Source organism: Panthera leo, chromosome A3, assembly GCF_018350215.1.
Source record: "Panthera leo isolate Ple1 chromosome A3, P.leo_Ple1_pat1.1, whole genome shotgun sequence".
NCBI lineage: Eukaryota > Metazoa > Chordata > Mammalia > Carnivora > Felidae > Panthera > Panthera leo.
The window spans coordinates 108,928,000-108,951,324 of NC_056681.1; the positions used below are offsets into that span (position 1 = coordinate 108,928,000).

General features: G+C 41.9%; 1 protein-coding gene across 1 annotated transcript in view; it reads right to left on the minus strand.

The window, feature by feature from the left end:
* Window positions 1-6,288, minus strand: part of LOC122215264 (NADH-quinone oxidoreductase subunit I-like) — a 38,258-nt gene extending 31,970 nt beyond the window's left edge. The window contains 3 exon segments of the mRNA XM_042930337.1: window positions 1,776-1,830; window positions 2,746-2,810; window positions 6,085-6,288. Coding sequence (XP_042786271.1) covers window positions 1,776-1,830; window positions 2,746-2,810; window positions 6,085-6,288 — 324 coding nt within the window.
* Window positions 6,289-23,325: the final 17,037 nt, after the last annotated feature.

The following is a 23,325-nucleotide window of genomic DNA, read 5'->3' on the forward strand; positions in this document are numbered from 1 at the left end:
CTTGTTACAGGCAGCAGGGCAGGGATCATTCCTTCTTCCTGGGCATGCTGTTTTCACTCGGCTTCAGGGACCATACTTCTTAATCTTCTTTTTTTCCTCTCCTTTTCTCTCATGTTTCTGTGAGAAATGCTGTCATCCTAACAATCTGTGTTCATTTCCTAGGGCTGTCATAACAAATTACCGCAGCTTACATCAACAAAATTTCTGGAGACCAGAAGTACAAAATCAAGGGCCTGGCAGGGTTGGTTCCTTTTGGAGGTTCTGAGAAAGAATCTATTCCACACCTCTCTCCTGGCTTCTGGTGGCTGCCGGCAGTCCTTGGTGTTCCTTGTCTTGGGGCTGTGTAACTCCACTCTGCACTTTTTGTGGGCTTAGGGGATGTGCCTTACACTTTTTCATTGTTGGAATGCTCTCTCTTTTAAAGGTTAGCATGAGTCTAGGCTTCAGGGACCATGATATCCTGCTCTGGGTCCCAGTACCTCCAGTGAGGTCCTTTAGCTGTCCTCACTAAATGATCGTTGATTGATAAGATAAATGTTGACTGGCTCTGTCTAGGTGATGCAGTTCAGCCATGCCGAGTACACTTGACCAGGCAGTTCCCCCTTGGAAGCCAAAGCCAAAGCCTTCAGAGGCAATGAATACCATTAGCATTCAGAGGTGTGCCAGTGCCAGCTGGTACTGCCTCTTTAGAGTCAATTGTGCACATCTCTTCTAAAAGCTGCATTCAGTGACCTCACATTAATAGCTTGAAATCAGCCATGGTAGGAGTATTTTCAATATGGAAACTGACAAACTACAGATTAGGGATTTCTGTCCCTCCCAAGAGCCTGTTGTGCAGCATTTAACCAGCATATCACTGTTATGTTGCTAGTCCAATGGTCACTTCTCAGTCCTCATTCTGTCTGACTTCTGGACGTGATGGCACCATTTATCACTCTCTGTTTGGGTAGCACTGTCTCCAGTCAGCTTCTAGGAGACCTTGCTTCTCAAACTTCTCTGCTCATTCCTTGTCTCTCTGATCTCTTAAAATGTGGAGTGACCTGGGATTGCAATCGAGGACCCTTTCTCTTTTCTTCCCAACCTGCAGTCATTCTTTGGTGGTCTCATTTGTTTCATGTCTCTAAATCCTATCCATACACTGAGGACTTCAAAAGGTATATTACCAGTGTGGGTTTCTCTGATTCTAGCCCTGAACACCCAGTTATCTATGCTATATCTCTTCTTGGAAATCTAATTGGACACCTCAACTTAAAATGGGTACACTCGAAACCCTGATATTCTCTCTCACACCTGTTTCATCTACAGTTTTGTTTTTTTCCTTCTCAGTTAATGGCAACATCATCCTTGCAACTTCTCAGGCCAAAAACCTTGGAGTTATGTTTGATGTCACTATTTCTTTCCCAACCTCACATCTAATGCAGTGGCAAATCTTGTTGGCTCTGCCTTCAGAATATATCTGGATTCTGATCACTTTTCATAACTTACCATAACCATCCTTCAAGTCTAGATCTTTGCAACATTCTTCTGATCATGCTCTTATTTCAACCAAGGCTACTGACAGTTTCTCACTCAGATTGAAAACTCCAATCATTACAATGGGCTAGAAGGCCCCGTTGAGCTGAACTTTCTTACCTGTGTGACCTCATCTCCTACTTGCTCCATTCCAGGCACATGAGCCCCATTCTGGTTTGGACATGTCAGGTATATTACCACCCTGGGTACTGTCTGTTCCTTCTACTTTCCTCCCAGAGGTTGCTTAACCTGCTTCCTCATACCTCTTTCATGTGCTCAAATGTCATCTGAATCTTCTTCAGGTCTACCTTCATCATTCTGTTTTGAAAAAACAAAACAAAATGAAACAGAAAACAACAGTGTCAACAACAAAAAAAAACAAGTCCACCCTGGAAACTCCCCATCTCCCATCCCTTGCTTTATTTTTTCCTTAATGGTTATCACCTTCTAACATACTGTATCATTTTTTCCTTTATGTCTTCTTCTCTCCTCTAGAATGTAAATTCCATTTTTGTGTTTTTTTGTTCACTATTTCATCTCTAGGGCTTACAACAGCCCTGATATATATTACAGTTGATTCTCATTACTCATTGTAGTTATGGTCCATAAAGTCTCTGCAAACACTGAATTAGCAGATACAAAACAATTGCTCTTAGGAGAAACACAAAATTAGGTTCCTAAGAGCCTCTGGTCTCAACATTTTTGTCAAATGACCTTGTTTTATGTGTGTACATAACCTTGTTTTACGTGTGTAAAAGACACATATTAAAGGCACCTTAATTAGCATACATCATGGATTCATCAGTATTGAGCTCACAGCCAGCAGCATTCTAACTCATGCCTGAATAAAGCTGCCTGACACATGTAAGGCACATTACAGCCTTAGTGTGCTTAGGACCAATTAACTATGCATCAGCACTACACTCCCAGTGTGAAAGACCTGGTACTACACTGACCACAAAAGGTCACTTGTGTACGGTGTGGGAGAATGGAAACACTGAAGGAGGCAAAGCAGTGTCCGGTGTGACCCAGCTGTTAATGAGCCCATGGGGCAACTCAAATTTCTTGTTGCTCTGCACATGTCTGTAGATGACTGTGAAAGTATTGTGAATATTAATTTAGGGGTTACAAATAAATTGTAGTGAGTAGGCAAATTTGCAAAGGTAGAACCCATGAGTAATGAGGATCAGGTGTATATGCTTAACATGTATGTGTGAAGAATATAAACCTGACCCTTTGATATCAGCAGACATGTGGCCTCTGGAAATCTTGGAGTTCAAGATCTGTAGGGTCTCTACCTGGTGTAAGGGTAAGATCTAAGGGCATCTACCTTAGAGCTACAAGTCTTTTCCCTTACTTCCTCTAGTGTGGTTTGAAAAGCCCACCAGGGGATTCACTCTTTTGGGATGCAAAATATTCTCAGTATGTTGACCACATGTTATAAATAATTAGGACTAGGAACGCAGGAAGGTAGGGTGAGCTAAGGAAGGGAGTAGAGCAGACAGCACTTCTTCATCTGTACTTTAACATGTGACAGGTGGTAGATGGTATTTGCCAAAGATGGCCAATGTCTCCCATCTCACATTCTCTTCCACAGGGTGCCCTTGTCCCTTAATCCTCAAGAGAGTCTACTTTCCTTTCCTTTGAATTTGAGTGAGCTTGTGATTGTTTAAACAGCAGAGTAGGGTGAAAGTGACACTACACTATTTGACGTAGGGAGCTGGATCATAAAAAGTGATAAGCCCTCCTCTCTTTGTTTGCTGGAACATTAGCTCTTAAACCTCTGAGGCCATGATGCTGTGAGCAAGCCAAGCCATGTAGACAGGCCATGAGAAGGTATTTAGTCACCAGTCTGATCTTTGAGTTCTTTCAGCTTAGCAACCAGACATGTGAGCGAAGGAGCTACCTGATGGTTTAAATTCCCAGCTATCAGGTAGCTGTCAGCCTCTGAATCTTTCCAGCTGAAGTTCCAGCATTGTGCAGCAGAGATAAGGCACCGCTACTGTGTCCTGATTAAATATACCTGACCCACAAGATATCTGAACATAATAACATGGATGATTGTCATCTTAAGCCGTTATGTTGAGAGGGTAGTTTGTTTCATAGTAAGTGACCAGAACAAATAGTTATTAAATTCACCGGTATTGCTAAGTCAGACCTTGAGAGAAAGGAAAACAGGACAAGCATATTTTTTTAAAAGTTTATTTATTTTTGAGAGAGAGAAAGAGAGAGAGAGAGAGTGAGCAGGGGAGGGGCAGAGAGAGAGGGAGACACAGAACTTGAAGGGGGCTCCAGGCTCCGTGCTGTCAGCGCAGAGCCCAATGTGGGGCTCAAATTCACGATTCATGCAATCATGACCTGAGCCAAAGTTGGAGGCTTAACTGACTGAACCACCCAGGCACCCCAGGAAAAGCATATTTTGATTGAGGAGATAGTTTGGCATACTTCCTTCTTCAAAAGTCAAACAACTACTGGAACCATTCAAGTTGATGCAAGGTGGCTCTTTTTCTGACTTCCAGCATCCATCAACATTTGTTTAATACATTTTTATTGCATACCTACTGCAGGACACTTTTAAGGGACAGGATTTAGAGTAATGACAAAATGAGTAACAGTTTTATGGAAAAAGAAGATTATAAACAAGTGAGCTAAAAAACAAACAGACCTTGTCACGTTTAAGACCATTGAAACTGGCAGAAGACAATGCGGGCATGAGACAAGGCAAAAGATAAACAAAAGCAACATCTTGGAGTCTTTAGGCCACAGGAAGAAGACTAGACTCTCCTGAATTCAGTGGGAATATACTGAAAGAGAATGACACAATCATCCATCTTTTGATGGATGAAGTAACTCTGGACGAATTTGAAGGAGCAAGAGTGGATATAAGGAGACTGGTTATTAGTTTGGGCAAAAGATGATGGTGACTTGTACTAGGAAAGTGCCAGCGAGGATGGGATGAAATGGATAATTTTGAGACCTATTTTGGAAGTAGAATTGACTGAACTTGGGTTGAATGTGATCCCATTTCTGGGTTGAGAAATGGATGAGTGGGCATGCCATTTATTGAGCTGGGGCATATAGGAAGCGGACAAAGATATTTTACAAGGAAGCAAGTGAAAGATTTGTGCATTTCATGTTAACAGTGTCCATGGGACATCCAAGTGGTGATGGATAGTGGATACTGGAACCAATGATTCTGGAGCTCAGACCTGAGGCTTGAGATTTGAGATGCTATTTAAAGCCATCAGAATGATCTAGGTAGGAAGGGTAGAAAGAGAAGAGATAAAAAGAGAAGCCAAACCCAAGAATTCTAACACTTAGGAGGAGTCTGCCAAGGGTACTATAAAGGACAGCTCTACCAAACAAAGCATGTCTATACAGCAGATTGTACAGAAGGAGGGCGGGGAACCAACCCCCATACTTGGATCAGAATTATAACTTTGCTGTATCACTAGTTCAGACCTGACAATCTATGTTAGGATGTCATTGATGTGTTTGGTCTGACAGCCACTGCCCACCATTCTTTCCTGATTTGTCTGTGTCTTATGATATCAACTCATCTTTTTGTTTAGAATTTTGTACCTGTCTGTTACTTTCAGTTTTGCTGGATTCTTTAGAATCCAATGGTTAAGAAGGCCTTTTTCTGGCCAGGTCATACATTTGTCCCCAAAGCAGTAGTTTTTTAAGAAAGATTTTTAATTTTTATTTTATTTTTGAGAGAGTGAGAGAGAGAGAGAGAGAGAGAGAGAGCAAGGGAGACACAGAATCCAAAACAGGCTCCAGGCTTTGAGCTGTCAATACAGAGCCTGACGTAAGGCTCTAACTCATGAACTGCGAGATCATGACCTGAGCTGAAGTTGGTGCTTAACCAACGGAGCCACCCAGGCACCCCAGAAAGCAGTTGTTTTTTTTAAACTACATCTTTTTGTCTGTAGTATGTCTTGAGAACTGCTGAACTTCCTGACTGGTTCAACTCCTCAGTCTCTCCTAGGTGGGCCATAGAAAAGGAAAGTGAAAAATTGAGGGCAACCATTTGCTCACCTGAAGCCTTTCTTGGAAGTGAGTCTGGGTGTCTAATCTATAACAAAGTAGACAATGTTCTATCGTATTTAATAATCACCCAGGAAACTATGAAAATATGGCTTCTCTCAGTTGTTCAATCTGCTTATCCAGTTTTTAATAATTCGGAATTTGGGTAGTTTGTTTCCACTTGGCTCTGCATACTGTGGTTAGGAAACCACAGATCAGGAGCAAGAATGGGAGATGAAGCTCAAACAACTATTTCAACAACTATTTATTGTTCAGTTTGTCTACTTTGCAACTTAAAAGCCAATTTTTGTTGTTGTCTTCTTGAACAAGAAGACCCAATTCAAGGACTTTTGGATGATTGGACCTTTCATTCATCAATTCCATTGCTAACAAGGATGACAAACTATCTGTGTTCCATTTTATTTCCTGAATTTCAGTTTGCATGATTATAGTACTGTGTGGGCAGCCTTCAAGAAAAACAGCCTGGCTGCAGCTTGTGACATCACCCTTCATCCATCAACTTTCTCCCACAAACAATCTCACTGCATTGAGAGATGGCTGTGGAAGGACAATGACTTTCTGGGAAACTCCCAGGATAGTGAGTCTAGCTGAGAAAAACTCCAGGCCGAAGCCACCTGGCACTGGTTCTAGGTCAATGTTGGGGGTTTGTGTCAGGGACAAGGGCCTGCACAGATCAGGGAGAACTTGCTGGTCATGCAGGACCTCCAAAAAGCCAAGGCCAGCCATGGCTTACCTAGGGGAGCCCAGGTTTTTTTTGGCATCTCAGAGGGAATCACCATTTGCTGCCTTAGCTTAGACCTATATACTGATCCATTGGGTCAACTCTGGATTTGACAGGCCCTTCTAATTAAAGGGCAGGAAGTAATTAGAACCCCATCCAGGCCCATATCTCCGCAGATGAGTCCACTTCAGGGAGGTAAGTCGGGAAATTTTACTTTTTTGGTCATTTGCCTTGATGTGACATGTTATTATTAGGCCAAAGGCCTTCTGATATATACATATATATGATACATATGTATATATCCACATATGCCATCTCACTTTTTAATTGTTTTCTTTTTAAATTCTCTTTTCTATAACTTTTAATGATGTCTTGGGTACAGAGAAAGATGGTCTATTCTGCAATAACCAAAGGTGGGCAAGAGAAGAGGTTTGGAATCCAGCACAAGACTGAAAATCACTGTGGCAGCTGGGGTTGGCTCTGTTTGTGTAGCAGACAGGAGTCAGGGGGGTTCCCATCAACTGACATTGGGAAAGTGTTTCAGGTAGCACAGGCTGCTGCTAGGCTGGGATGGGGACAACGGAGGAGGGCAGACTTCTGTAAGGCAAGGCAGAAGGGTCTCCAGCCATCAGACTGAGGATCAGGGCAGGGCTACCTTTCTGAAAGGGCTTGGGACTAGTTAGGGTTAACACGGCAGAACAAAAGAATAGGCACTAACGCAGAGGCTAACGTGGGTTTGGGGGATGGAAGACAATAACATGACCAATAGTTCATTTAACATGAAGTCAAGATATTTCTTTACCACTCAGAATGGATTATCCCAGGCACAGGGAATGGATGAAGTAGGAATGTTTCTTTGGGTGCCTCCCATGTCTACTTTCAGAGACCCCATTTAGCTCTCTGTTCACCTCTCATCTCATCCCCTTCTTCCTCCTCTCTCCCAACTCCCTCCATTCTTCTGTTTTCCCCCTTCCATCCCTCCCTACAATCCTCCCTCCCTCCTTTCTTTCTTTCTTTCTTTCTTTCTTTCTTTCTTTCTTTCCTTCGTTCCTTCCTTCGTTCCTTCCTTCCTCAAATATTTACTGAGCACCCACTGTGTGCTGTGGGTATAGCAGGAAGGTCTCTTCTCTATGGATCTTATATTCTAGTCAAGTGAGCTGTATTACAAACAAACATGACCATAAAATGCATCAAGTGGTAGAAAATAGTGCTACGAAAGAAAATAAAATAGAATAAGGGTATGAGCAGGATGGCCAGGAAAGATGTGTCTGCCAGAATGACATTTGAGCAGAGCCCTGGATGAAGCGAGAGAGCAGGCCATACAGATCTGTGGGAGCATGACCAGGGTGGGCAGAGGCCGTGAGTGAGGAGCATGTTTAGCTGTTTGACAATCAGCAAGGAGGCCTGAGTGGCTGCAGCCCAGTCCAGCATAGAGGGGAGTGGGAAGACAAAGTCAGAGGTAACTAACGGCCAGATCATGTGGTAACAGCTATCTGTGTCTAACTCAGCTTCAGGAATTTTTCTTCCCAGGGTAAATTTTCTTAGTGGCTTCTTACATACTGAGAAAGATCAGAACTAAGATGAGTGACTCTGAAGTGTCCTTTCAAGTCTAGAGGAGAAATCCTTGAACAAGGGGCCCCTCTCTTCAAACTCCACCAGGGATATTTGCCTTTTTCAGCTTTGCTCCCCTTCTCCTCTATAAAAGTTGTTTGCAGGGCTGAGGATGTGGGGGTGGCAGGGGAAGGGGGACTTCCTGGATCAGGAATGGAAAACATCAGACTGTGTTCTCTGGCAACAGACTTCCCACCCAGTGGATATCTCTGGGGAGAGCTGCAAGACAGGAGGGGGGTGGGATGCGGGTGACATGCCAACTGTGGCCTGGGCCCAGCTGTCCCTGCCCTCCTCATGATGGGCCATATCTTCTAGTGGCCTGAAACTTCTCCGGTAGTTATTCTTCCTAAAACAAGGGCAAGCCTTGGGGTTTTTCAAGCCTTAAAAAGAATGTGTTCACAGAGTTTTGGTAAACTCATGACTCCCACTTGCTCTCTGGAACCTTTTACCTACATCTGTGGGGTTGAATCACCAAAAGCTTCTCAGCTAAATGTGGATGTTGAAATGAGTTATTGACCATTTTGTTTTTCTATCAAGAACTCAGGAATAAAGGGGCCAAATGGCTTTTTTTTTTAAAGAAAAAATATGCATTTAACATGTATAAAGAAAGAAAGTTTCTACTTAGAAATAGACAAGTTGGTTCTCAGTATTTAGTCAAAAAAGGGACGGAGTTCATGCTTTCTTTTCTTTTCTTTTCTTTCTTTTAAGGACCAACTACTTGACTGAAAGTTCTATTTTATTGAGGAATGAATGTCTTTGTGGAAGGAAGGATCAACTTGTCCCAGTACTAATAAGCCACCTAAGAGCTTCTGTCTTGCTCCTGATGTGTTTCTGAGATAACAAAAGTGATGCAAGAATCGGGAAGAAAATATCACATGAAGAGCAAGAACAGATAAAAATGCCTCAAATCCATCTAGTTTACTAGTCAACAAAACCAACTTAACCAGTAATATTTTGTCTTGTGTTCCAGACCAGCACATCCATGGCCTTACTTGTCCCATGATACCTTTCTGCCCCTGACATGCACCCTATCTACTCTAATTTCTGGATCATTCCTTGTATTTTCTCTCATATTTAGTTTGTTTCTTTTTTTAAACCAGACCATGTATTACATTCCCACTTCAGAAGCTATAACTCTCTCTGTAGAAATTTTTGATATGAACTCACTTTTGGCTACCAGGCATTGTTTCATACTTGGTCTTAATAATTGCCTTCACTTCCCCAGGATTACCCTTTTCAATACCATCCCAAACTATATCTTACCCTTAAAAACACTGACCCTCTTACTTCAAGGCAACTATAGCCGAGCCTAGTCAGAGGCTTGACAATGTAGCAGGAGATCTCTTGAAAAGGTAGCTTCCCATGTTAGAAGTGAAGCATTAAAAAAGTGGGTAAAGACTTGGGCTTTGTGATCCCGTTGATGACACAATCATTTGGGTGGCTCAATCATTTGAGGCTTACAGGTAAGAAGGACAAAGTGTACCACCAGTCTCAATAGTAGACATGTTTTAATTATGGTTTTTAAGTTTATCATTCTGGGACCAAAATATCAATTTTAATATTCCAGTTTCATCTTTAAGGAAGAAACAAAGAATTCTTATGAGAAGCCTAATTGCAAGGGACCAACTTATTTTGTTTCCATGTTACTTGATTTTCCTGATTTTTGACCAGTCCCTCAGCATCCTCCCCTGCTTAGAACATTTCTTAAAAAGGCAGAGACAGATCTAAGCATGACTCTAAAAAAAGAACAATGGAAGAGCATTTTGGTTCATTTATTCGCTTGTCCTATAAATATTTATTGAACATCTATGCTATGATTGATGCCTAACATATAAGAGTGAGTAAACACAGACAACTTTAAATTTCATGGGGTCCAAAATTCAGTAGAGGTGTCACACGTGAATGAAGTAGTCGTGAACACCAGTATAAAATTACAACTGTTATAAGCAATACACAATGCATGAGCATACACAATGTATGAGAAGTACATTGTGCCAATGTGAACCTAGAAGAGTGGGTTGGATTTCGTCAAGAGGGGTCAGGCAAGGTTTCCTCCAGAAAAGGACAGTTGAGTTCTAATCTGGTGTAGGAGAAGGTGTTAACCATATGATGAAGAGAGGAAAGCATTTCATACAGAAGGAAGAGTATAGACAAAGACCAGAGGCAGGATGAAAGCTAACAGGCAGACACAGGACTAGGATAACAGAGAGGCATAGGGAGAAGAAGCCGTATTAAGAGGAGTCAAACGGGAGCCAGTCCATCTTAATAATTTTTATTTTTATCCTAAAAAAGCAATGAAAAACAATCAAAGCCTAATTTTATTTTTTTTTTATTCTTCATTTTTTTATGAGTATAATTTATTGTCAAATTGGCTTGCATACAACACCTGGTGCTCATCCCAGCAAGTGCCTTCCTCAATGCCCATCACCCATTTTCCCTCTCCCCCAGCCTCCCATCCGCCCTTAGTTTGTTCTCTGTATTTCATAGTCTCTTGTGGTTTGCTTCCCTCTCTCTCTGTCTGTATCTATTTTTTCCCCCTTCCCTTCCCCTATGGTCTTCTGTTCAGTTTCTCAAGATCCACATATGAGTGAAAACATATGATATCTGCCCTTCTCTGACTGACTTGTTCCACTCAGCATAATACCTTCCAGTTCCATCCATGTTACTACAAATGGTATGATTTCATTCTTTCTCATTGCCAAGTAGTATTCCATTAAGTATATAAACTACATCTTCTTTATCCATTTATCAGTTGATGGACATTTAGGCCCTTTCCGTAATTTGGCTATTGTTGAGAGTGCTGCTGTAAACATTAGGGTACAGTGCCCCTACGCATCAGTACTCCTGTATCCCTTGGGTAAATTCCTAGTACTGCTATTGCTGGGTCATAGGGTAGCTCTATTTTTAATTTTCTTGAGGAACCTCCACACTGTTTTCCAGAGTGGCTGCACCAGTTTGCATTCCCACCAACAGTGCAAGAGGGTTCCCATTTCTCAACATCCTCACCAGCATCTGTAGTTTCCTGATTTGTTCATTTTAGCCACTCTGACCAGTGTGAGGTGGTATCTCAGTCTGGCTTTGATTTGTATTTCCCTGATGATGAGTGACATTGAGCATATTTTCATGTGTCTGTTGGCCATCTGGATGTCTTCTTTGGAAAAGTGTCTATTCGTGTCTTCTGCCCATTTCTTCACTGGATTATTGGTTTTTCAGGTGTTGAGTTTGGTAAGTTCTTTATAGATTTTGGATACTAGCCTTTTATCCGATATGCCATTTGCAAATATCTTTTCCCATTCCATCCGTTGCCTTTTAGTTTTGCTGAGTGTTTCCTTTGCAGTGCAGAAGTTCTTATCTTGATGAGGTCCCAATAGTTCATTTTTGCTTTTGATTCCCTTGCCTTTGGAGATGTGCTGAGTAAGAAATTGCTGCAACTGAGGTCAAAGAGATTGTTGCCTGCTTTCTCCTCTAGAGTTTTGATGGTTTCCTTTCTCACATTTAGGTCTTTCATCCATTTTGAGTTTATTTTTATGTATGGTGTAAGAAGGTGGTCTAGTTTCATTCTTCTGCATGTTGCTGTCCAGTTCTCCCAGCACCATTTTCTTTTTTCTTTTTTTTTTTTTTAATTTTTTTTTAACATTTTTATTTATTTTTGAGACAGGGAGAGACAGAGCATGAATAGGGGAGGGTCAGAGAGAGGGAGACACAGAATCCGAAACAGGCTCCAGGCTCTGAGCTGTCAGCACAGAGCCTGATGTGGGGCTCGAACTCACGGACCGTGAGATCATGACCTGAGCCGAAGTCAGCCGCTTAACCAACTGAGCCGCCCAGGCGCCCCATCCCAGCACCATTTTCTAAACAGACTGTCTTTTTTTCCACTGGATGCTCTTTCCTGCTTTGTCAAAGATTGGTTGGCCATACATTTGTGGGTCCAATTCTGGGTTCTCTATTCTATTCCATTGGTCTATGTGTCTGTTTTTTGTGCCAATACTATACTGTCTTGATGATTACAGTGAAGTCTTCTTTTAAACTGTGTGTGTGTGTGTGTGTGTGTGTGTGTGTGTGTACAGGCAGGCTAGAGAGATCATGAGATTGGTTCTGGACATATTGAGTTTTTTTTTTAATGTCTATTTATTTTTGAGAGGGAGGGAGACAGAGTTTAGTGGGGAAGGGGCAGAGAGAGAGACACACACACAGAATCCAAAGCAGGCTCCAGAGTCTGAGCTGTCAGCACAGAGCTGAACACAGGGCTTGAACCCACAAACTGCAGGATCATGACCTAAGCCAAGGTTCAATGCTTAACTGACTGAGCCACCTGGGCTCCCCTGCACATATTGAGTTTGATGTACCATTAAAACAACTAGCAGTTAGCTTGGAGCTCAGAGGAGAGGTCTCAACTGAATTTATATGCTTTTGAATCATCAGTGTATAGGTGGTAATTACTGCAGAAGATGCAGATGAGATTGCCTAGGGAGAAAATGTAGTGTGATAAAAGACAATATATAAGATTCAGACATGAGGATTTCTAACATTAAAAGGTCGGGAAGAGGACAGACTTAAAGAAGATGGACAGAATACCAGAGAAGTGGGAGAAAAACCCTAAGATTATTGTGTCACAGAGGCTAAGAGAAGAAAATTTCAAGTATCTACAATGATTAGCACACAATAAAAAATTACTAGATACATAAAGCAGTAAGAAAATGTGGCCTATACATAGGAAAAAAAAAATAACAGAAAATAGGACAGATTCAGAGATGTTGGAATTAACAAAGACTTTAAAACAGCCATTATATGTATATAGGTTTAAAGGAAAAGATAGACATAATAAGTTGACAGATTGGAGACTGCTATAGAGAAATAGAAATTATTTTAAAAAGAACTTAATGAATTGAAAAATAAAGTATCTGAAGTGAAAATTTTCACTGAATGGACTTAACAGAAGAATGAATAATGCAAAAGATAGGGCCAGTGAATTTAAAGACAGAGCAATAGAAAGCATCTGACCTGAAAAGAAGAGGATACAAAGGCTGGAGAAAATGAAAAGAACATAGACTCTGTTATTTGTAAAACACTATTAAATGCTCAGGCATAAATGTAGTTGGAATTCCAGAAAAAGAGAAGAGAGATTGAGATTTAAAAAAATCTTAAAGAAATAATAGTCCGTTTTTTTCCAAATTTGATGAAAAATATCACCTCAGTGATTTAAGAAGTTCATTGAATGAACAACAGACTGGAAAAACAACAACAACAAAGAAAACCACATCTAGGAAATCATAATCGAATAGTTGTACAGCAAAGATTTTTAAATATCTTAAAAGAAGCCAGAGAATAAAAGACATATGAAACATACAGTGATATTTCTTCTCTAATTGCCTGGTTGACCCATTCATTCTTTAGTAGGGTGTTCTTTAACCTCCATGCTTTTGGAGGTTTTCCAGATTTTTTCCTGTGGTTGATTTCAAGTTTCAAAGCATTGTGGTCTGAAAGTGTGCATGGTATGATCTCAGTTCTTTTATTTTTATTTTTTTTAATGTTTATTTATTTTTGAGACAGAGAGAGACACAGCATGAATGGGAGAGTGTCAGAGAGAGAGGGAGACACAGAATCTGAAACAGGCTCCAGGCTCTGAGATGTCAGCACAGAGCCTGACGCGGGGCTCAAACTCACAGACTGCGAGATCATGACCTGAGCCGAAGTCGGATGCCCAACCAACTGAGCCACCCAGGGGCCCCTGATCTCAATTCTTTTATACTTATTAAGGGCTGTTTTGTGACCCAGTATGTGATCTATCTTGGAGAATGTTCCATGTGCACTCGAGAAGAAAGTATATTCTGTTGCTTTGGGATGCAGAGTTCTAAATTATCTGTCAAGTCCATCTGATCCAATGTATCATTCAGGGCCCTTGTTTCTTTATCCATCCTGTGTCTAGATGATCTATCCATTGTTGTAAGTGGAGTATTAAAGTCCCCTGCAATTACCACATTCTTATCAATAAGGATGCTTATGTTTGTGATTGTTTTATATATTTGGGGGCTCCCATATTCAGCACATAGACATTTATTATTGTTAGCTCTTCCTGATGGATAGACCCTGTAATTATTATATAATGCCCTCTTCATCTCTTGTTACAGCCTTTAATGTAAAGTATAGTTTGTCTGATATAAGTATGGCTAGTCCAGCTTTCTTTTGACTTCCAGTAGTATGATAGATGGTTCTCCATCCCCTCACTTTCAATTTGAAGGTGTCCTCAGGTCTAAAATGAGTCTCTGGTAGACAGCAAATAGATGGGTCTTGGTTTTTTTATCCATTCTGATACCCTATGTCTTTTGGTTGGAGCATTTAGTCCATTTACATTCAGTGTTATTATTGAAAGATACAGGTTTAGAGTTATTGTGATGTGTGTAGGTTTCATGCTTGTAGTGATGTCTCTGGTACTTTGTAGTCCTTGCAACATTTCACTCACAGAATCTCCCTTAGGATCTCTTGTAGGGCTGGTTTAGTGGTGATGAATTCCTTCAGTTTTTGTTTGTTTGGGAAAACCTTTATCTCTCCTTCTATTCTGAATGACAGACTTGCTGGATAAAGGATTCTTGGCTGCATATTTTTTCTGCTCATCACATTGGAAATTTCCTGCCATTCCTTTCTGGCCTGCCAAGTTTCAGTAGATAGGTCTGCCACTAGTCTTATGGGTCTCCATTTGTAAGTTAGAGCCTGTTTATCCCTAGCTGCTTTCAGAATTTTCTCTTTTTCCTTGTATTTTGCCAGTTTCACTATGATATGTCATGCAGATTGATTCAAGCTACATCTGAAGGGAGTTCTCTGTGCCTCTTGGATTTCAGTGCCTTTTTCCTTCCCCAGATCAGGGAAGTTCTCAGCTGTGATTTGTTCAAGTACACCTTCAGCCCCTCTGTCTTCTTCTGCAATTCCTATGATATGGATATTGTTTCATTTGATTGCATCACTTAGTTCTCTAATTCTCCTCTCATACTCCTGGATTTTTTTATCTCTCTTTTTCTCAGCTTCCTCTTTTTCCATAATTTTATCTTCCAATTCACCTATTCTCTCCTCTGCCTCTTCAATCTGTGCTGTGGCCGCCTCCATTTTATTTTGCACCTCATTTATAGCATTTTTTAGCTCCTCACGACTATTTCTTAGTCCTTTGATCTCTGTAGCAGTAGATTCTCTGCTGTCCTCTATGCTTGTTTCAAGCCCAGTGATTAATTTTATGACTATTATTCTAAACCCTTGTTCCTTTATGTTGCTTAAATCGTTTTTGATCAATTCATTAGCTGTTGCTACTTTCTGGAGTTTCTTTTGAGGAGAATTCTTCCGTTTCGTCATTTTGGGTAGTCCCTGTGGTGGCTCCAAACTGCAGGGCACTTCCCTTGTGCTGTCTGGAGTAACTCGTGTTGGTGGGCGGGGCTGTAGTCAGACCGGTGTCTGCCCCCAGCCCACTGCTGGGGCCACAGTCAGACTGTGTGTACCTTATCTTCGCCTCTCCCAGGGGCAGGACTCACTGTGGAGTGATGTGGCCCCTGTCTGGGATACTTGCACACTGCCAGGCTTGTGGTGCTGCTTCAGTGGGGTCTGGCATATTAGCTGGGGCGGATCCACAAGGTGCACAGGGGCGGGAGGGGCAGGCTTAGCTCACTTTGCCATCGGTGGTCTCCTCCTGGAGGGGCCCTGCAGCACCGGGAGGGAGGCAGACCCATTGGAGGGACGGATCCACAGAAGCACAGAGTTGGGTGTTTCCGTGGTGCAAGCAAGTTTGGTGATGGGAATTGGTTCCCTTTGAAATTTCGGCTGGGGGATGGGAGAGGGAGATGGTGCTTACCCTCACCTTTGATCCCCCGTGGAGCTGAGCTCTGTCTTCCCCGGGCTCAACAACTCTCCTTCCTGGCGTCCTTTCACTCTCCCTGCTCTCTGAGAGCAGAGCTGTTGACTTTTAACTGAAAAATTTGTATTATATCTTTAAAGTGCTAAAAGAAGAACTCTCAACTCTGAATTTTACACCCAGGAAAAAAATCTTTTGGAGTGCCTGGGTGGCTCAGTCAGTGTCTGATTCTTGGTTTTGGCTCAGGTCATGATCCTAGGGTTGTGGATTGAGCCCCACCTTGGGCTCTGTGCTAAGTGTGCAACCTGTTTAAGATTCTCCCTCTCTCTCTCTCTCTCTTTTCCCCCGCCCTCTCTCTCTCTCTCTCTCTCCCTGCTCTGTCTCTCCTTCCCCTGCTTTTCCCCTGTGCCTCTCTCCCCACCTCTCTCTTTCTAAAATAAAAAAAAAAAAATGTAATCATTAAAAAAGAAGGGTGAAATAATGACTTTTCAGGCAAACCAACCTGAGAGATTTCCTTACCCATAGATATACACTAAAAGAAATGTTTACACAAAAAAGTTCTTGAAGCCGAAGAAAAATTATGTCAAATATAAAGTCATGTTTACACAAATTTAAAAAACACTAGAAAAGGAAATATACCTGTAAATACAGAAGTTTTTAATTTCTTGCTTCTTAACTTCAAACTTACAGACTTCCAGGTATGAAAAACAATGGTGGCTGCCTCACTTTGAATCTCCCCACACAATTTCAAAAACAAAAACAAACAAAAAACAAAATCAAAACCCACGAGATAAATAAGGAGAGAAAATTAAAAATAACACGCAATGCCTTCAGCATTACTAAGGAATCCGAGAATATTATAAGCTTCAAATCATCAGCAAGTACAAAAATGAGCCAAATGCCAACAGAGTTCTCTTGTGCCCATTGCTTCAAGCCTGTGGCCATGAAGAGTTGAGTAGTGGGGATTAAAGGGCATCTGAGGGTGCCTGACTGGGTGGCTCAGTCGGTTAAGCGTCCGACTTTGGCTCAGGTCATGATCTCGCGCTCTGTGAGTTCCAGCCCTGCGTCGGGCTCTGTGCTGGCAGCTCAGAGCCTGGAGCCTGCTTCAGATTCTGTGTCTCCCTCTCTCTCTGGCCCTCCCCCGTTCATGCTCTCTCTCTGTCTCAAAACTAAATAAACGTTAAAAAAAAAAAAAAAATTAAAGGGCATCTGAAAAGAGCAGAGAGGCATCAAGGACTTTCCTGAAGCACAGACAATATCAGACCCAGAAAGAGAAAATCCAACTAAGTTAAAAAATACTGGATGTGATTTGGAACTTGGTAGTTCACAACACCAGCTCCAAGGAAAGGAAATGACCATGAGTGAGACCAGAAGCATCAGCATTGGAGGGGCGTTGCTTCTTGGGGAGGATAAGAGATGAGAGGCTGTGGGTATCTTTGAGGGACAAGCAGTAAAAGGAAAGAAGGAAATAAGATAAAATTAATGATCCTGAAGGAAAAAAAGACACATTAAACCCTTTCCTTCTTCCCAACCTCACCATCAACACCCTACATTAAAGAGCCTAAACAGAAAAGGGCAGAACCCATAAGAGATGCTGCCTTCACTCTCGAAACCCCCTCCACAAAATGACCAGAAATAGGAAAAAAGAGATGATATCCAAACTGTTGTTTAAAAAAAAAAAAAAAATGCAAACCAAAGTAATTCAGCTGAAGAAAATATCACTCCAAAGCCTCCATGAAACCGAGGAAAACTTTACCAGTACAGTCTAGTAAAAATTAATTATCTTTAAAGAAGAGTTATTAAATTTTTTTGAATACAAAATATAAAACCTAACAACACAAATGGACCAAAAAAGAAAAGCAGAAGAAATGAAATCCCAGTTGTTGAAATAGGAAAGATATAAAAGAAAAAGAAAAAACAAATCTTACCAGAATTGAAAACTAAACCATAAAGCCTAAGGAAGAGTACATTTAAAGAGATTTAATGAAAGACATTACTGAAAAGCATGAAAACAACCAAGAGAGTAAAAGTGAGATAAAGAAATAAGTAAAAAGGGTCAGAGGAAAACAAATGAAATGAAAGACTGGCAAGGCATGTCCTATTGGAGTTCCTGAACAAGAATATCAAAGCAATGGAACAGATCAGCCCAGAGAGGTATTCTAGCAAAGCTTCTTAGGTTTAAGGAGACAGAAGATAATCAATAGAGGGTCCTGACAAGCACAGAAATAGCTGGAAGGGGGAGAGAATTAGACTGGTCAAAAACAACATATCAAGCAAAACAAAAATGGTGCAGCATTTCCAAGAAACTTGATAACCAGCCACGCTGTTCTTCAAGTATCAAGGATGTAGACAAATGGGTCAAATATGCCCGAACTCAGGAAAACTGAACACAAGTGCCCCTCCTGAGGAGTCCACAAGAGAGTGAGCTGCCTTAAGCCAAGAGATTACTAGGGACATTTCAGCAAAAGGACTGAGGGTGAGCTGTTCACATGTTGTAGAGTGAGGACTAATACAAGATTGAAGACATAGGTATAAAAATGTTATATAAACACTGTATCTTTGGATAGAATAGAAAGAATGTATTTTTTTTTTAAAGATTCTATTTTCAAGTAATCTTTACACTCATGATGGTAGGCTCAAACTCACAGCCCTGAGATCAAGAGTCTCAGGCTCTTCAGACTGAGCCAGCCGGTGCCCCAAGAATGTAATTTTTTAAAAAAATTTTTTAACGTTTATTCATTTTTGAGAGAGAGACAGAGTGCAAGCAGGGGAGGGGCAGAGAGAGAGGGAAACACAGAATCCAAAGCAGGCTCCAGGCTCTGAGCTGTCAGCACAGAGCCTGATGTGGGACTTGAACTCGTGAACTGCAAGATCATGACCTGAGCCAAGTAGGACGCTCAACTGACTAAGACACCCAGCTGCCCCTCTAAGAATGTAATTTAAAATTTTTTTTAATGTTTATTTATTTCTGACAGAGAGAGAGAGAGAGATAGAGCATGAGCGGGGGAGGGGCAGAGAGAGGGAGACACAGAATCTGAAGCAGGCTCCAGGCTCTGAGCTGTCAGCACAGAGCCCGACGCGGGGCTCGAACTCACAGACTGTGAGATCATGACCTGAGCCGGAGTTGGACGCTCAACCGACTGAGCCACCCAGGCGCCCGAGAATGTAATTTTTAAAAATGAGAGAAGGGAGTGAGAAAAGAAAGTAGAAATAAGATTATTGACTTTACACCTAAAAGTAATAGGTGGGAGTCAGAAGACACCATTTAAAATTGACAGACTAGATAGTAAAAGTTTTTTAATTTTTAAAAATTGCTTTCATTTTTTAATAAAATAAAAAATTATAATATTTAAAAATAGAATAAATTTAAAATAAAGGCAATTAACACTACAGAGGTAATCATTAGAGAAAAAATTAAAATTTTTTCTTAATCCCAAAAGAAATTTTCCAAAAAGTAAATAAGTACACCAAATAGAATAATGAACTCAGTAAATATGACACAATCTCATAGCAATCACAATGTAAGATGATATGACAAAATTGCGTCCAAAAATACCGGTCACATCAATAAATATGAAAATGCTTAATTTACCTGTTAAGGGAAAAACAGAGATCTTCACTCCCAGCCTTTAGTTATTAGAATATGGGAGGAGTATACAAAATACATGAAACAAAGTTCAAACATTGGACAGAAAGCACAATTTGCAGTGATTACTTTTTTTTAATGTTTACTTATTTTTGAGAGAGAGACAGAGCAAGGGAGGGGCAGAGAAGGAGGGAGACACAGAATCTGAAGCAGGCTCCAGGCTCTGAGCTGTCAGCACAGAGCCTGATGCAGGGCTTGAACCCACGAACCACGCTATCATGACCTGAGCTGAAGTCGGACGCTTAACCAACTGAGCCACACATCAGGCTCCCCATGATTTGTAGTGATTAAGAGGAGGAGAACAAACAAAGTGAACCCTGATTGCCCCCGCGAATGTCTGGAGGCAGTCTGCAGTTTGCAGTAAAGGGAGGGACAGCTCAAACAGAGCTCTGCCATCTTACTGAGATGAGGTTTGGTAAAACCAAGGAGTATTATCAGATTGTGTTAAAGAACATTTTATATTGATAAAAGAACCAATTAATCAAGAAGATATAACAACTCTATAGGTACATGCTTCTGATAGCAGAGCTTCAAAATACATGAAGCTGATCTGTTAGAACTGAAATAAGAAATAGGCCAGATGCAAGGGTAGTGACCAAATAGCCAGGAAGATGGGAGATCCAGGGAGGACAAAAGAATCGTGCAGGCTCCAGGGCCCAGGAAGGCCTGCAATGAGGCAGTTGCAGATGTCCTAGTCTTTTGTCTCTGATTGCTCTCTCTGCTCTCTGTTCTCTTGTCTCTGATTGCTCTCTCTGTGTAGATGGTGAATTGGCCACTGCCTAGAGCCAAGTGGCAGTAAATTTGGAGAACTTAAAATGCATATCATCACCTTCCATAAGAGTAAACTGAGGGAGTCTAAAGGCTTGTCACCCAGATGAGCATGCCCTGTGACATAGGGGTCCCCATGTCCAAGGACCTCATGCTTCTTTTGGCCGAAAGCACCATAAACATAGATAGGTCTTGTGGGAAAAGACCACACTTTCCCCACAGTCCTCAAAGCCCCATATAGAAGAAGAGGAGTTAAAGATAGCAATTATAGACAATAGGAGTGTTATGGGCTGAATGTCTGTTTCCCCCTGAAATGCATATGTGGAAACCCTATCCCCCACCCATGTGATGGTATTAGGAAGTGGGGCCCTTGGGAAGTTAGGATTAAGTGAGGCCACCGAGGGTTAAGCCTTGATGAATAGGACCAGTGCCCTTAGGAGTCGGGACAGAGCTTGCTTCTTCTCCCTGCTCTCTGCCATATGAGGTCAGAAGAAGTCAGCAGTTAGTTACAGCCTACCTGGGAGAGCACCCTCACCAGAACCTGATGGGACTGGCGTCCTGGCTTCAGACTTTCAGCCTCCAGAATTGTGAGAAATAAATGTCCGTTGTCGATAAGCCACCCAGTTTATGGAATTTTTTATTACAGCCCAAGCTAAGACAGAGAGTTTTGCTGTAAAGAGGGGTAGAGATAGGGGACAAAACCCAAACACTTTCTCTCATAATGTGTGTTTAGTGTGCAAGAAAAGGGCAGATAAGCTGGTATCTATGGCCATAGTTTTGTAAAAAGAAAGCAAGAAAGGAAAGAGGAAGGGGAGAGGAGGGGGGTGAGGAGAAGGGAGGGGAGAGGATGGAAAAGGAAGGGAAGGGAAAGGAAGGGAAGGGAAGAGAGGAAAGAAAGAAGAAAGAAGGAGGGAGGGAGGGAAAGAAGGAAGGAAGGGAGGGAAGAAGGAAGAAGGAAGAGGAAGGAAGGGAGGGAGGGAGGAAGGGACTCCAGAATCCTAGTAAAGAATAATTTAGGATGACTCCCTCCTGTGAATCACAAAAGCTAAGAAGAGATAAGTCAGTGAGTTACTGAGCCACCAACATGCCGGGAACCACCAGGGGACAAATAGATTTTCACTGAGCCCTTTCTTTCCCTTCCTTTCTCCCACACTAAAGCCACATTTCTGAAAAAATAACTTACATTCCCCAAAGTTCCAGTGTGATTCGTCTCAAACCCAAAAGGGGGTTTTTATTTTTATTCATTTTTAAGAAAAAAAAAAACAAGGAAAACTTATTTAGCCATTTCCATGTCACAAAGAGCATTTTAAAAACAAATTTGGAAATGAAATTCTGCCACAAACAAAGGGAGCTGATTTTTTAGTTTTTAGCTTCGTCCCAAACAAGAAAATTAAACCCAAGTGGTAGGCTCCCACACACCAAGTGTTTCATTTAGAAAATTAAACGATCCTGAAAAACAACTTATCTTTTGCTCACGGAACAGCTGAATAGACCCGCTAATGTGCTTAAATCGAATGAAAACTTAAGAAAATGGACAGCAGCTGCCTTGCACTGATTACCTCCTATGTCAGTGCCTGCTGGGCCACATTATAGTAAGACGTCATGCTTCACTTCAGAAGGAGGCGTTATTTGTATCCATGAGCAAACTGAGAAGCAGAGATGTTCATTAGTACTGGTTGACTTCCAAAGAAACGGTACCAAGCTTGAAGTATAAATGTGTTTGACCCCAAGGCAGAGTCTCTTTGCTACTTTATGGTAGGTAGTCCATTGTTTGTCTTCATCACCTCTGTCCTTCAACAGCCTATAGCCCAGAGGAGTGGCTACTTTTGCGCTACTTGCCTGTACAGGCATTCACAACAGTGAGTGCCATGGTGAATTTGCCTGTAACTAACTCCATGGGAGAGTTTAGTCCATCAACTCTGAAGAAATGAAGATTCCCGAAAGAAGACACCTGCTTCTCAGACCCACCAAGTAAGGGATCTCGTTGGAGAATCGGAAAGGCCAGCCGAAGAGCTCTCTGGAATCCCTGCCAGTAACAACAGTCTGCAAAAGTCTGCAGCATGATGAGAGAGAAGCATATCCTGGGTTTCTGATAGCCCCGCTGCCATGGCATTGCACTGTGGTTAATCGCAAATTACATTCGGACCGGGGCAATGCAGAGGGGGCTCTTGTACCACAACTTGGGGAGTAGAAGAGGAAAGGCTATAGGACTTCCAGTAAGAAGACCGCATAGCCTGAGCTATGGAATCTAGATCCCTTTTGCCTCCCAAATGTTTCTTGGGTATGAGATCTGTGGCAGCTTTAAGGGCATATTCTGAACCACCACCACCACCCCCATCCCCATCCAGTAATCTCTGATTTCTACTAGCTTCTTGATGATATTACACTAAGAGAATATGAAACATTCCCTTGCATAAATGCTGTGCTTCTAAACAAGTTCACCTATAAACCTATGCTGCCTTGAAAACAAAGACAGTGGGGCACTTGGGTGGCTCAGTCGGTTAAGTGTCTGACTTTGGCTCAGGTCATGATCTCGCAGTTCATGGGTTCGAGACCTGCATGGGGCTCTGTGCTGACACCTGAGAGCCTGGAGCCTGCTTCTGATTCTGTGTCTCCCTCTCTCCCTGCCCCTCCCCTGCTTGTGCTCTCTGTCTCTCAAAAATAAATAAATGTTAAAAAAAATTAAAAAAAAAAAACGAAGAGAATGGAACGGAGAATGCATGAAAAGGCGGATCTTTGGGACACTTGGGTGGCTCAGTCAGTTAAGCGTCAGACTTCAGCTCAGGTCATAATGTCACAGTTTGCGAGTTCAAGCCCTGCATCGTGCTCTGTGCTGACAGTGTGGAGCCTGTTTGGGATTCTCTCTCTCTCTCTGTCTCTCTCTGCCCCTCCTCTACTTCTGTTTTCTCTCTCTCTCAAAAATAAAAAGGTAACTTTAAAAAAAAAAAGGCAGGTCTTCACAAGAGGCCTGTCAACCTCACTCTTTTGAAGGACCTCAGGGAAATCCCACATTGGTCCTGGAACAAGGCACCTGAACTCAGTGCTGTCTTGAACTGCATTTCCTTTAGCCCCACTGCCTGAAACCTTGAGATCTTTGGCCTATGAGAACCTGTTAAGTTTTGTAGGCAGGTTGGCCTTCCTGGCCCCTCTTTGCTGACATCATCCTGCTTCTTTGGGGACCCTAGG